Source organism: Trichomycterus rosablanca, chromosome 6, assembly GCF_030014385.1.
Source record: "Trichomycterus rosablanca isolate fTriRos1 chromosome 6, fTriRos1.hap1, whole genome shotgun sequence".
Lineage (NCBI taxonomy): Eukaryota > Metazoa > Chordata > Actinopteri > Siluriformes > Trichomycteridae > Trichomycterus > Trichomycterus rosablanca.
Window position 1 is genome coordinate 13,590,961 of NC_085993.1, and position 15,053 is coordinate 13,606,013.

Below are 15,053 nucleotides of genomic sequence, written 5' to 3' on the forward strand. Positions count from 1 at the left end.
GCATTGACCCTAAATGTGAGGCAGGGTGTGATAACATGCTCATAAAGCAGTGCTTACTTTTGTGATCTTGACCAGTACATTGTTGTTAGTAAAGGTAAATTAATGAATACAATCACGAATAACACACATATTAATACACAGATAACAATATCACTCATTCATATAAAATTTATTTTTCCTTTTTCATATTTTGCACCACTGTAATGGATAGTCATCTGTGTAACATTTAAACCACAACATTCAAACATTTAAACTTTCTCCCTTCTCACCCAAGTTGTCAACAAAGATTTATTTTTACTCTCAGGTTTAAAATAAATTGGATAGTTTATCATTTAATTAATGAAAACATTAAGGCATTTGTGTGGTGTAAACAGGTCCTTAAACACGAGTAACAAAACCAGCAATGATAAGGCACTTTTTCTAAGGAATGTATCTTGAATATACCTGCTACATTATGGGCATGTTTGGAATGTTTGCCTTTAAAGCCAAGGCAGTGCTGCCAGAAACCTACCTTTAGCTACAACTGTAATCAAGGGTAACCAACAATAATCAACCACTTTTGTTTTTGTTATTTCATATGTTCCAAGTACATACATCTCCAAATGTACAAACAGATTTTAACTCCAAATATCCAAATATTAACAAAAAGTATGTAATTATAAGTTAAAAAAAACAATAAAAAAAAAAACAATGATACATTCAAAACCAACTGGCCCTCTGTGAAAAAGTAATTCCTACCTTAATCTTTAGCTGCATTTGTTGCTTCTTCTTATAATTGAACTTCAGTTCATGGACTGATGACCAGACATCATGGTCCCAGCAAATGTGTCAAACTGTCTAGGCCCTCAAGCATCTACACACCAGCACATTAGCACCACAGGTCACAGTTAACTCAAAAAATGACTGTATGGACTTCACTTTGTGCACACACCTGGTTAAAAAGGAGTTGGAAGCATAAAATGTATTATTTTTATTTTATTTTATTTTTTTGCAATTTCCTCCCAATCTAGTCATATCCAATTGCATTTTTTCACCTGCACAAGGCGAGTTAAGCTTTGTGTCCAGAGAGCCACACCCTGATCAACGCATTATCCCTCGACTCTGTGCAGGTCAATCAGCCAGCAGAGGTCATAACTGCATCAACAAGCCAATTGTTGTTCGTGCAGCCGCCCAGCCAGCCAGATGGCAGAGCTGAGTTTCGAATCGACAAGTTCAAAATGTCAGCTCTGGTGTGCTAGCGCGTTTTACCGCTGCGCCACCTAAGCGGCCTGCATAAAATTAATTTTATGTAATTGACTTCATACACCTGTTACTATAGAATGGGTGTGAACATATATTTTAACCATACAGTGTGTGTGAATGATTGAGCTATTACAGTATAGTAATAAGCTCATAGTGCTAAAGTATATGCCACACTTCTGTGTCATTTCTGGGTGCCACTACCAATCTTATAAGGCAGAAATAACCTTTTATAACCTTTTTAACCTAAATACAGCATATATTGTACCCAACTTTATTTTAAAAAATTATATTTCTTTAATCTTTTTAGTAATTAAGTGCAAAAAAGACTATTTAATTTACAAATTCACAGTAAATTTCCCTTGCAACCTAACCGAACAGCTACAAAACATCCCTGAAATCTGATAAATGTGTGTGTGTGTATGTATAGGGGGGGTACTTGAGAGGCTCAGTGGTCTGTTATGCTAGCCCACTGCTGCTGAGGTCGGGGTTCAGATCTCAGCAGTGCTATCAGCCGGCCAGGCATCTAAACAGACATGAATGGCTATGTCTGTTGGGCGGATGGCTGAAGCCCTGTGATAGACTGCCACCCTGTCCAGAGTACTCGTGTCTTGCCCCCAATGTTTTCCTTGTGTGTGTTTATATAAATTTTTCTTTAAATCAATCATTTGAAATATTTCCTAATTTCCAGCCTAGCATCCTTTTCATCCTAAAAGTGCATCATAATCTAAATACCATGTTAGAGTTCCATTTTTTGGCTGTACACTTGTGACTGGGTACCTTTCTGTTTTACCCTTAATTCTACTGAGCTGAACAACAAGCTCGTGTTTTCTCTTCCCCATCACTAAAATACCAACCCTGTTTGCTTTGTTAATGGCACTGAAAGTAAGGCTCATACGCTGGTGGGGTTTAACTGGACTTTCGGTCAAGGTCACCAGTCTTTCCTCACTATCGTCCAGTTTCGTGTCCTGGAACAGTGAAGCAGTGTGGCCATCCTCACCTACACCTAGCAGTATATAATGGAACCTGGAGCCGTTAACCAGTCTGCTTATTTCCTTTTCATAAATCAGTGCGCCTCCATCTTCCTCTACACACAAGCGCTGGTTGAGCTGCACTGGCATAGGATGGATGTTGAAGTAAGGAATGCGGATATGCTGCAGCAAATGGCTGTAAATGGAATTAAAGTTCGAGTCCATCTCAGTTGGTGGCACGCAGCGTTCATCAGCCAGCCATACATGAGTCTGACTCCATGGAAAGGTATAGTGGTGCGAAGCCAGCTCAAGAAACAGTGAAATGGGACTGGAGCCACCTGACAAGGCCAGATGGAACTGACCTTCACTCTGAACGACCTCCTCCGCTATGTTAAGCAGGTCGGAGGCCAAGCGTTCCACCAGCTCCTTGGACCAGGCCGACACCATTTCAGCGCTGCGGAACTTCCCTTGCATGACCTGAAAGTTCTCCTCTGGACTTTGCTGAATCACATTAACCTCCTCCTCACTAATGAAAGCAACCTTCCGACCTTGCAGCTTGAAGTTTAATAGGTCACCGTTGGCATTTCCACCAGGGTAAAACCGAGGAACAGCCCTGAACAGGCTTTCTAACAGTGGTGTCCAGAAAGCCCATGATGCCATGAGGTTCTCGGTGCTGATGAAGCTGTCCTTACGTGCATGGAATATATTAGAAATGAGTGTGTAATAAGCCTCTGTCGTCACTACTGGAGACTGGACGTAATAGTCGGAGAGTGGTGACCCCAGCACAGAAAGGTCTTTATGCTCAGTAACTTCTTTCCAATCACTGTGTACCAGAGCTGGTTTAAACAAGTTTTTGCTGACAAGAATTGCAGGCTGCTGGAGTTCTCCATGCCCCAGATAGAATACAATCTGTTTGGGCTTGCAATGGATGCTGTTGTAGTCCTGAAGGCAAAATATATCATTTTTAAAAACAATGCGAGCATATCCAACACGTTCTTCGAGCATTTTACCCGATGACATGAATATGGGAATGCCATCGTATTGGGGAGAGTCACCAGTGATGACCACACCTGAAAGCACAAATATGTACAGACAACTTTAGAACTAGGATTATTATATAATTATAATTATTATATAATTTAGCATAGTCAATTTGTCTTCTGCTGCTTGGGATCCCAGATTTTTTTGCAGTTAAAGAGGGTATATTGCTGCTCACACATCCCCCGACCCGCGCGCAGCCCTTAACGGAACCCTTTTCCACCCATGCACTCTACACAGGCGCCTCTATCCGCCAATCAGGGACCTTACACAGAATTTGAAGACCCTGTCTACATATTCCGGTCATCCCTCCCTGCAGGCACTGCCAATTATGCCCTCTCAATGCCGAGTTTCGAACCAAGGAGTTCAGAATCTCGGTGCTGGTGTGCTAGCGGAATATCTCGCTGCACCACCTGGGTGCCAGAACTACGATTTTAATGGCAATCTGCAATAAACCGTTTCATTTGATATTTGATAATTAAACTAACCCAGCCTAATTTGGTAGGGGTGGACAAGTCATAAATTCATTTGCCAGTCCACTGCCCCACTCTGTCTAGTCCTTTTTTTTTGACCAGTCATACATTACCTATTATGCTACATACAAAGCAGATGACATTGGTGAAACTGAAACCCTCCTTTTTAATATTTGAGGAAGGATTACTTTCATTTTCACAGTACTTCTGTAATACTATAGACCCTAGACTAAAATAATGACAACAGGTGATAACATTTACAATATGTACAATATGTGCATAATAAAAAGGAAAGCACCTCCGATCGTGCATTTACTTCTCTTGAATGTTCAGGTGTTCAAAATAGACCTAAGTAGGTGGTTAACATAACTAAATTTAACTGAAGCTTATATTGGAGAACAGTTTGTCCTCACCTAGTCATTTGTAACATTGTCATCTAATTATGGCAAATAAAAAAAGCAGTTAGTTTGGAATATATATTCTGCATCCGTATTACATACTACATTATCAAAGAGAATGCGTAAGTAGTAAAGAAGTAGTTATTATTTTAATAGCTATTTAGTGTGTAGCATGCAGATTGGGACACAGAGCTTTGCCTTTGAACTCTCAGCAACCAAAGCCTTCAGAATAATCCATGCCAGGGAGGATTATGTTCAGAAGTGCTATCCTATCCAAATAGGGTTTCTACAATCCCAAAGTCTTAAGTCTTCCAGTCAGCAGCTTTAAAGATGTGAAATGTAATAAAAACTCCTTGTAAATTCTTTGGAAAACTCCTAAAATGTACTTTTCTGTATATATAAAGTAGATGATAATGAAACACTTGTCACAGATAAACAGTGGAGATAAACTCACCAGCAAAAGTAGGGGTGAAGCTGAAGTGATCCTTAGTTTTGTTAAGTTCCTTCTGGACCTCTGCAGTATAATCCAGGTACTGACCTATAACCACACTGTTTCTGTCAAGCGGCTCAAGCCAATCGAAGACCTTCAGCTTGTTTTGAAGGATACTGTTACTGTTGGAGAGTTTATCAGGTATATTCATCATTAAAAGAGTCATGATTTCTGTGAGGTGGTTCTGGAGCATGTCTCTGATGACTCCGTATTGATCATAAAACTGGATCCGGCCTGTAAAATGCAAGCACAAAAAAAGCACATTGCTTTAGTTGTCTGTAAAACCCTGCTCATTTAATATAAACCAAAAGAATGGAAACCAGTTAAACTTTGGGTTCTAGGTAAAGTACATTTTCCATAAACTTCAACGTTTCTAAAGGTGACATCATCCCTAGATGGCAGAACAATGCACCGACATTGTTTTTAAGAGTTTGTGGACACTATGAGGTTTTAGCCCAAACACAAACTATACCAGACTAGACTTTTCGGTGTGCTAACCATTACCGCTATGCTTGGCATTTAGTCATGCAAGTAAGCTGCACAGAAAATGTGGGTAATGAATTTGCCTTATAGGCAAAACGACAGTGGAAATCAGTAGCTAATGATTATCAGTATCAGTTCAAGTAGTAAAGCAACTGCATTACTTTATAAAATTATGTTTTATGAAATTTGAGATGCAGCTTGTTGACAGCCGTGATGCTTCTATTACACTCCATATGTGTTCAGTGTACTACTTTATGACCTTCATGCTCCCTTTCATTAATATTTTCACTTCCTTGACTACTTTATTCACACTTAACTTGTGCTATAAGAGTGTAAATAAGACAGTTTTGCATTTATACTGTACAATGCAGCCAGTTTAAAGAAGTTGTGGTAGTAGATCTGATGTACAACCCAACCTTTGCAATCCAGCGTTTCTTTCACCACAATCTCTATTCTTTCAATGTGGTTCTTGTTCCAAATGGGATCCAGAAGTTTATGATTCTTTTTTCTGAATGGTAGCATCTGGGAGACGACCTGTAAACAGAAAACCACATTTATATTGTAAATAGGACAGGATAGGATGTGAACAAAGACGGAACTGTGAACACAATTATCTACATTAAAAAAAGTATAAACATTAGACATTTTAAGCAATTTAGCAGTAAATTTGTTTTGGGACATTTGGGTGGTGCAAGCTGACATCTCGAATCGTGAGTTCGAATCTCAGCTCTGTTATTGACAGGCCAGACACCTATACCAACAATGATTGGCTCATCCGCGGGTGAGATTGCCAAAAGGAAATTCCTCATAACTGCTGCAATTACAACCTCTGCTGGCTGCTTTATGCTGCCTGCACAAAGATGAGAGATAATGGAGATCAGTGTGTGACTGTGCACAATACTGAGCCCCTAAACTCGCCTCATGCAGGTGAAAAGAAACAATGAGCTACTGCACACGTCAGAGAGGGCGTTAATCGCAGTTCTCGGTCAAGAGTGGAGGTCAGGGGTGCCCAGGTGGCACAGCAGGATATTTCGCTAGCACACCAGCGCTGAGATTCTGAACTCCCGAGTTCGAACCTCAGCTCTGCTACCGGTCGGGTGGGCACCATCTTGCAGGCATAATTGGCAGTGCCTGTAGGTGACAATTGGCCATTTGAAGTCTGCTGGGAGGGTTAAAGACCAGACTAATGTGAGTGGGGTCTTCAACGCTGTGTAAGGAACTTGGTTAGTAGCCCAAGGCACCTGTACAAGAAGTGGAGCAGGCGAATACTGGCCTCATACTGAATCATACTGCGAATACTGGCGCAAATTCACCAAATGTGTGGGCGAATAAAAAAGGGGTCGGTGTACTGCGCATGCGTTGGAGGGAGCGTGAGGCAGGCGAATATACCGTCCTTGGATAAGACCGGAGTCTCCAACAGCTGAAGACAAATTGACTGTGCTAATTTGGGAAAAATGGGTAAAATGCATGAACTAAAAAAAAAAGAGAGGAGGTCAGCAGAAGCAAAATGTGATTGGGTAATCGAATATGACTATGGGGGGGTACATTATATAATGTGATGTTTTGTAAAGGTGAATATGTCTATAAACAAAACTGTTGAAGCAACTGGTACCATGTATGTCTGATAGCTCGATGTGCAGACTTTGTTATGACTTAGCTGTTTACCCAAAAGCTAAGCACAAAGCTAGTTTACAGATTTATTTCTTTGCATTTTCCCTCAGTTTTCCTTTCAATCAACTCCAATTACCCATATAGGCACCGGTAGCAGAGCCGAGATTCGAACTCACCAGGTTGTGATGTCAGCTCTGGTGTGCTAGTAGAATTTAATAGTAAATAAAAATCTAAAAATCTGAATAAATATAATAGAACTTATAGCATATAACAAAACATATTTCATAGTGACCTGCTTTCCTAAGTAGTGATCAATCCTGTACATCTCCTTCTCTTTTAGAAAACTGGCCAGTTGACTAGCGAGGAGCTGGGCACTGCTGAAATCGTGGCCAAACGGCTTCTCCAGAACAACTCTGAGCCAGGCTCCTGCCGGGGGCCGACAAGTGCTGTTGATCTTATCTGCTATGTCAGCGTAGGCAAAGGCTGGAACAGACATGTAAAACAACCTTCCTGCTTCAGTCATTCCTTCCTGCTTCAACTGCTGCTGGATCTGCTCACTGAGCTTCTCATAGTCCTCCTTGCTCTTTAGCTGCAGGTACTGTGATAGACGCAGGAACTGTTCCTTAACCAGTGCACAGCGCTCTGCAGTGAGTTCTGATGGACACTTCAGTCCCTTCAGGATCTCAAACAGCAGCTGAGTACCATTCTCAGCCGGGGAAAGACCCCCTCCATAGAACGAGAAGGTGTAGCCTTTGTCTACCTGACTAGCATAAAGATGGAAAAATCCATGCCAAAGGTATTTTTTGGCTAGGTCACCTGTGCTACCCACGATAACCACAGAGATGTGCCCTGGGCTTTGAGAATCCTCACTGACTTTGGTTTGGTCGCTTTGCCTACATGTCGTGGCCAGAAGAAGCAAACACCAGGTTGTCCTCCACATGGTTTTAGCAAAGCCTGCACAATAAAACAGAATAAAAATGTTAGTAACACCTTCTGAAAATAACAAAATGTGTTCACAAATTTTTTTTTGCATAGAACTCAAAGCACTGTTACCTACATCCAGAGACTCTGACCTCTGAACAGGCAGTCATTTATGGTAGAAAAAAATTAATTTACTAACGGCTAGTGTTATGCTAGATATGGCACCATCCAGAAACACCTGGCACAGGGCTGGAACACACCCTGGACAGGATGTCAACTTATTACAGGGCACAGCACATCCCCCTGTTTACACCTATTCATACTTGTGGGCAATATAAAGTAGCCAATAATCCTCCTGTTTATTTTTTAAAGGTGGAAAGAAACTGGAGTACTCCAAGAAAAATCACATAGTTATGGGAAGAACATGCAAAACTTCTCACTGTGAAGGACTGGAGGAAAGGATGGACCAGGACTCCACTCGACTATCTGTGCCACGCCATTAAAAACATAAACATGCAATCAAAGCTGTTATCTGTGATAAAAGGCAGCTAACATAATTTCAGAGCAGGTACCTATTCAGCCTGTTATTATGGGATAGCAGGGGGATATTGGCCATGGCTGTTTCCAAATTATATATTCGTGAACATTCATATAGTTTTTATGGTTTTATATAACCCAATAAACTAAATAATAAAACATATAGAATAATGTTTTTATAATATATGTAAAGCATAACATATTAAGATATGCAATGGATAAACAGAACAAAAAGGAAAGTTCATGAACACATTATGCACAAATGCAATACACTATAAAAAGAGCAAACACGGTAACTTAGTGGTAAATGTTCCTTGTACCTAGTTTCATCTGGCATCCCAAAATAAAGTGAACACCTTAAACAAACAAAAACTGATGTTCTGTTAATCTGTTTTAAACTGACTAATCTGGGTTCGATTCCCAGATAGAACGGTCCAGGTCCCTTCTGTGTAGAGTTTGCATGTTCTCTCTGTGTCTGTGTGGGTTTCCTCCAGATGCTCCATTTCCTCCCACAGCCCAAAGACATGTAAATTAGATGTTTGACATTGAGCTTCAACTGATGAATCATGTGCAGAAATGACTATTTTAATAACTTTTTAAAATTTCAATTATCAATTAACTTAGTAACTAGGGGGACAATTACTTTTGACACAGGTCTGGGAGTTGGAAAACATTCTTCCTGTAACAAATGAAAAGATAATGTATAAATATTGTATTTTGTGTTTACTCAGGTTGTTTTTGGTCACATTAAGCTTTTCCTAAAAATCTAGAACAAATAAGTGTCACAAAAATAGAATATGCCCATAGTCTAAGTCTCTAACACATACCCATTGATTGCCTAAGTACTGTCTAAAAACTATCAACTTTAGTTTGGCAATAGTTTAGTAAGATCAACAGTCTTTAGTCTAACTAAGATACTAATTGTTGGATGAATCTGAATTTCAATACCACTGTCATGTAGATCATAGAAGAAGCTCAGGTTAATGATCAACACTGTCCAGATGGATGAAGTGTAGATAAAAAAGGTTAAGCCAACAATTTTTAGATAGCCTATGAGCTTAGCCAACAACTTCTCCGAACTTTAGTTAACCAAAGCACTACGTCAGATACGGTAAATGTCTTTTTGGGAGATGATGCAATTGTACATCAGAAAGGTCAGTATACATTGAGAGCAAACAAATATGCAATTCCTTGTTTTATTATCACTATGCTTTAGGATATATATCCACTTCATAGTTACACTTAATATCTTTTCTTTTCTTTTATATAAATATGAACAAAATGAAAATGAACTAAGTATTTTTGCAAGCATTGCAATTACACTGTTGTCTTTTATTGCAATACAGAATTCATTCATTCCTTTATTATCTGTTTAACCAGCGTTTTATCGTGATCAGGGTTGCAGTGGGTCTAATTCATTCGGCAAAAGGCAGTAAACACCCTGGACAAGTCATCAGTCTATCACAAGGCTAACACACACACACACACACAGACTCAAACTTAGGGCGATTTCTAGTAGCTCCTATTTTCCTGAGTGTATGTCTTTAGACTTGTGGGAAGAAACTGGCAAAGCCTTTCCACACAGAAAGGACACTGGCTGTCCAGGTATTCGAAGCCCAGGTCCTTCTTGCTGTGAGGCCATGTTGCCCGGTGTTACTAAACAATATAAATATTCTACAGTAAAAAGTACTATATAGAATACTTTGTTAAAACAGGACATTCTAGTTCTAACAAGTGTGTTAGCTATAACCAATTTAACTAATCTTAGAGTTATACAGTATTGAACTGTATTAGTATAAATATTCTTATAAATAACTTTTTACAACTTGACTAAGAATGTATTGAAGTTATTTATCATAAATATTATGTTTCCTGGGGTGTTTTGCAGGATTCTTCCATTTTACGATCAAGGCACATAGTTCCAATAGCTGCAATCAGACATGTTTAATACTTAAGTCTGTCATGATACCGACCAAATATAATTTTGCACATGTAATATGCTGATGGACAAAATAAATAATTTGTTAGTTGGATCTTGTCCAATTGGCTCATCAAAACATCCACCAGTTAACTGAGATTGGTCTGGTTCAACTAAGTAACTTAAAGTCAATATCCTCTGTACATTTTGAATTGATTTCTCAGTTTTAGCATCTACATGTCAGTATAATGACAAAGCAACTGTATTTATGGTGTCTAGTTCTGAGGTGGGGACTTATCAGCATTCGAACCCATTTCATCTGTGAATGTAAAATAAAGTACAATATCCACTGGCTGACTCGCTACCTGAAAGATATACCAACAGCACTGCTATAAAGCACTGCATAATCTTTGTTCTTTTTTATAACTCCATCATAAAGTATCATTAGTAAGTTTCTTCTCTATCAGTAACTATCAGCTTATAAAACAACACTGATGAGATAATCGTCCTGCAGTCATACAGCAATGCAGAGAAGAGCAGTTTTACACTTACAGCAGCTCTACTTTACTACAAGTTCACTTTAATGTATAAAATAAAACTTAAAAGAGTTAGTAACCCATGTATGAGCAACAATACAAACATACTAAAAATAAGAATAAATGTGAGAGAACTTCAAAGCAATCTTACCTGTACTTTAGTGCACAGCGTGCCGACTGCAGAGTGGCAGCTCTGTGACAGGAGCTTCCGCGTGCGTGGTCACGTGACAGCGCGCGCCACACTTGCTGCAGTCCAATCCAGTGGTCCAGCACAGCCGCGTGTAGTTTCGTTTTACACTGAATTGAGAAATTCATTTACTTTATGTCTTTGAATCAATAAAATGTGATTGCGGCGGCGTATATTGGGTTTATTAATGAGTTCAGTTACAGTATTACAAGTTTGAAAATGCCATCAACAATGTGTTTCAATGTAATTTTTAACTTTGTTTAGTTAGTCCATCTGACTCCACTAGAGAGGGTAAACAGAGATCATTACTTTCCCTGTGAACAGCAGGCTTTATTTGAAATAGGATACTACACACCAACATACTACCCTACCATACTACACACCAACATACTATATACTATCATATACTACACACTGCTATTGCGGCCTCTGTGATGATGAGGAAAGATGAGGAATAATGGAGGGTAGTCCATGAGTCTTTGATCTAATGTTGTAAAACAACATTTTAAAAACCTTAATACCAATCATTCATTTGGTGACCTGCACTGTGCTACCATTTACTAGGCAGGTTAATTAAGAACAGAGTAAAAGTTAACTGTTGTCTTAAAGGTGCCGACAGTTAAAGCGATCCTAACGAGTAGAATTTACGTGAGAAAACGTCGCATGTACTACTACCCACCTTTCATTTCAATGCTTGTATTATTATTATTGCAGATTCCATACGCCTATAAAAGGCTGCACTTTTCTGAGCAGCCTTTCTACAAGATTTTGGTGTACGAGCTCATCCACACACCGAACCATGTCTTTGTATAGCCTATCACATTGCATGCACAAGGACATAGTACATAGTCATCCTGAAACAGGAAATGAACCTTCTTAAACTGTTGTCAAAAAGTTATAAGTATATAATCAATTGTATGTAGTTAGAAGAGGTGTCCACATACTCTTGGCCATAATGTGCACTCTGTTTAAATATAATGGAAGAAGTTTTTTTCCAGATAGATTCCAGACTTTTTGAGATAAAGCAGGCAAGCTGTTTGTGGCCGATATAAAAATGGATTTAGAGAAATTGCGCCATCTAGTGGTTCTGTATCTCGCATTTATCTCCAATGAAGTTAGAACTATTGTCATGTTAAGAAACGTTCTACTCGGTAAGACTTTATTGCAGTTAAAATGTGACAACTATGGTTATTCTCGTATGGGTTTCTTATTTTTATTGGTCAGCTTTTGCCAAATCCGATGTTACTTATAAATAATGCAAAACATGGTGTTTAAATATTGTTCTGTTTAAGCTGGGTCCACTTTATCATTCAATTTATATTATTGTTGTTCCATATTTAAATTAAGTGCTTTTTCTTATGAACATTGGGTTGGGCGGCAGCATGAACAACGATTGACTGCTGTTCAGGGTTAGAGGGTAGAGAGTCGGATCATAGGTCCTCATAACTGGTACAACTGCGGCCCCTGCTGGCTGACTGATGGCGCCTGCACAGGGCTGAGGAATAATGCTGATGGGGTGTGACCCTTTGTACACAGCGTCCATTAGTGTATGAACTCGACTCGTGCAGGTAAAAAATGCAGTCTGTACTGATTGCGTACCGGAGGGGGCGCAAGTCAGATGAGAGGCGTCCTCAGTCAGCGGTGAAGGGTCGAACCAGTATAGAGGACGCAATCAGGGTAATTGGACACGACTAGAATAGGGAAGAAAATAGATAGGGGGGATAGATAATAAAAAAAAAAAAAACATTGTTACTGTCTGGCTAAATTTCTGGACAAGAAAGGCCTTGGTCAGGGAAGTAAGAAAGAACCTATCAGTCTCTTTAAAAGAGCTCCAAAAGCACACACCTGAATTTTTTCCATTCTTTATGGCAGATCCTGAACATCTGAGAACTGCCATATTCAGGTCTTGCTACAGACTTTTCATTCTCAGCTGTGCCAATGACCAGCCAGGTGCTTACACTGACATGTTTGGCTATGTCTGTTGGGAGAGGTGATCAAAGATTCCTTATTACTTCTGCTATTGCGGCCTCTGCTGGCTGATTGAGAGTGCCTGCACAGAGATGAGGAATAATGGAGTGCAGTGCATGACTCTTTGTACACGATACTGTCCTATGCAGGTAAAAAAAAAGCGGTTGGAAACTGCATGTGTGGCGGAGGGAATATGTTCTAGGTATGGTAGCGGTCTGCCGCACTGAGAAAAGATACAACTGTGTAATTGAATACAAATACAAGAAAGTAAAAAATGCATAAATAGTATTTATAAAAATGGCGTGCAAAACCTATTTTTATTTAACCACATTAATCCATTTAAATGTATTTATTTAAATAAATAATTTGATTACTTGATTATTCATTAATTCATTTTGTGTTTTTATCCTTGTCAGTATCATGGTGGGTCCAATTCATTGGGCAAAAGGCAGGAAACACTCCAGCCAGGTTGACAGTCCATCACAGAGCAGACACACACACACATACACACACAATTTTAGTGACAGCAGTTGACCTGGCTGCAGGTATTTGGACTTGTGGGAGGAAACTGGAGCACCCAGAGGAAACCCACTTGGGCCAGGAAATCAAACCCAGGCCTTTCTTGCTGTGAGGTGACAGCGCTACCCATTGCACCACCGTGTTGCCCATTTACTTGATTAGGATTAGGTTGCCCATTTACTTGATTTTGCTAATAAATGCATATACACCTAGGGGTAATCTAGAGTAGTCAGACTACCTATTGGTCTGTTTAGAGCTAGAAGAACTTACAGACTTAGTGAGTAAATTAGCAAATATGTAATTCACTCTGTACACCATGCACCCAGTATTCAGGGAAGACCTTTGAACTCAATACAAACCTGATCAGAATAAAGAAATGACTGAAGAAGCTGTCTGTTAAGTCTTATTAATAAACTGTTTAACACATACTAGACACAAACAAATAATAATTTCAAGACAATGTGGTAATATGTGGTCTAAGCCCAGACTTAATTTATTAATAAAGTTTATAAGCAAAAAATGACTATCTATACCTTTCCTGTTTGGACTTATGAAGGGGGTGGATATACTGATTTTGTAAACATCATACTTTTGAACACTGTTCCTCTTGGCTGTTCAACCCAATTAGAATCAATAAAAAAGTACAAAACAAAACACAGTACTCCGTATGAATCATAAGAAACTCTTAAGAACCTAAAACATGCACAGAATAGAATCAGATCCGAACCTTTCTGTAAATTGCCTAGTTTGATTTTGGTTTATTTCCAATATAAGATCAGATACTTCAGTGTAGTTGCGTCTCTTGTGTGAAATCAGACAGGAGTAGGTGAGATCCTCTTCCTACTGAAGTTCACCACCATCTTCTCTGTCTTTTTCATGCTAATCTACAGGTGGTTCTCTCCACACCATTCAGCTGTCCACCATGTCTCTCCTGCCAGGCCCCACACGACCAACAAAAGCAGAATCATCCGAAACTTCAACAGGTGACATGACTTCAGGTTGTACTTAACACTTGGAAGTGTTAGGACTCATCAGAAAGAATAAAAGGAAACGGTGCTGTGTTTCTCACTGCCTGTGCCTGTATGTGGCTTCTTTTATAGTTTATTGTTGGGACAATCTAACTACAGATAATGAAAATAGAGTATAATGATTAATATGATGGCTGTAATAAAGGAAATGCCAGGTCTGTTTTAATTGAACACTTTAGACCCAGCTTAAACAAACATTAGAAAACAATATAGCCATAAACCTGGCTATCAAGGCAAATCTTAAATAATCTACTATTGACTACAAAGAGAATGGCATTTCATTTTCACGTGTTTATCACCATTTTATCCTGGCCTTGAAAATCCAGACCTAGCCAGTGTCGTCTGTATGTCGACATCCAACTGGCGGATAGCACTGCTGAGATTTAAACCCAGCATCCCAGCATCCCAGCACCCCAAAAGCAGTAGTGCCCTTACATTGAAAATACCCCAAAAGGATTTTTTCAGATCTTGATAAACACATTTTAGTTGCCTTACTGCAACATTATACGTATTATGCATATATACGTAAACTTATTAACAGCTGGTTTCCATTATTAATTCAAGTTTAGGTACCTCAGCAGTAACTAATATTAAGTTTAATTGAAATCTAAATGGGACTTTAAGACTTAAGCTACCTTAATAAATCACAGAAAACTGCACTAGCACAGTCTTAATAACATACGTAATTTTTCATATCAGTAAATCTAATTCCCCTAAATCATCCCACTGTATCCAC

General features: G+C 39.2%; 2 protein-coding genes across 5 annotated transcripts in view; one reads left to right on the forward strand and one right to left on the reverse strand.

Moving 5' to 3' along the window:
• The window catches only part of LOC134316908 (uncharacterized), a 23,474-nt gene extending 9,131 nt beyond the window's left edge, over positions 1–14,343 (forward strand). Inside the window, exons 11-12 of one of the 4 annotated variants that reach the window (XR_010013141.1) lie at positions 7,044–7,298; positions 7,997–8,671. The gene's annotated coding sequence lies outside the window, so the exon portion shown is untranslated. Of the gene's footprint in view, positions 1–7,043; positions 7,299–7,996; positions 8,672–14,179 lie in introns of those variants that run through there. The other 3 variants (XM_062997444.1, XM_062997447.1, XM_062997445.1) reach the window with 3 other exon arrangements.
• h6pd (hexose-6-phosphate dehydrogenase (glucose 1-dehydrogenase)) lies at positions 155–7,644 on the reverse strand. The gene is made up of 4 exons (XM_062997441.1): positions 6,996–7,644; positions 5,509–5,626; positions 4,574–4,843; positions 155–3,280 (listed from the first exon to the last, which is right to left on the reverse strand). The coding sequence occupies exons 1-4, from the start codon at positions 7,641–7,643 to the stop codon at positions 1,944–1,946; spliced, it is 2,373 nt and encodes a 790-aa protein (XP_062853511.1). The 5' UTR covers position 7,644; the 3' UTR covers positions 155–1,943.
• Positions 14,344–15,053: the final 710 nt, after the last annotated feature.

Excerpts from the sequence above, each read along its gene's own strand:
- h6pd (XM_062997441.1), bottom strand. The coding sequence starts at position 7,643 with ATGTGGAGGACAACCTGGTGTTTGCTTCTTCTGGCCACGACATGTAGG. Across the intron at positions 5,627-6,995 it reads ATCACTACTTAGGAAAGCAG|GTCGTCTCCCAGATGCTACC; the intron begins GTCACTATGAAA and ends TTCTGTTTACAG. Across the intron at positions 3,281-4,573 it reads CTTCACCCCTACTTTTGCTG|GTGTGGTCATCACTGGTGAC; the intron begins GTGAGTTTATCT and ends TTGTGCTTTCAG.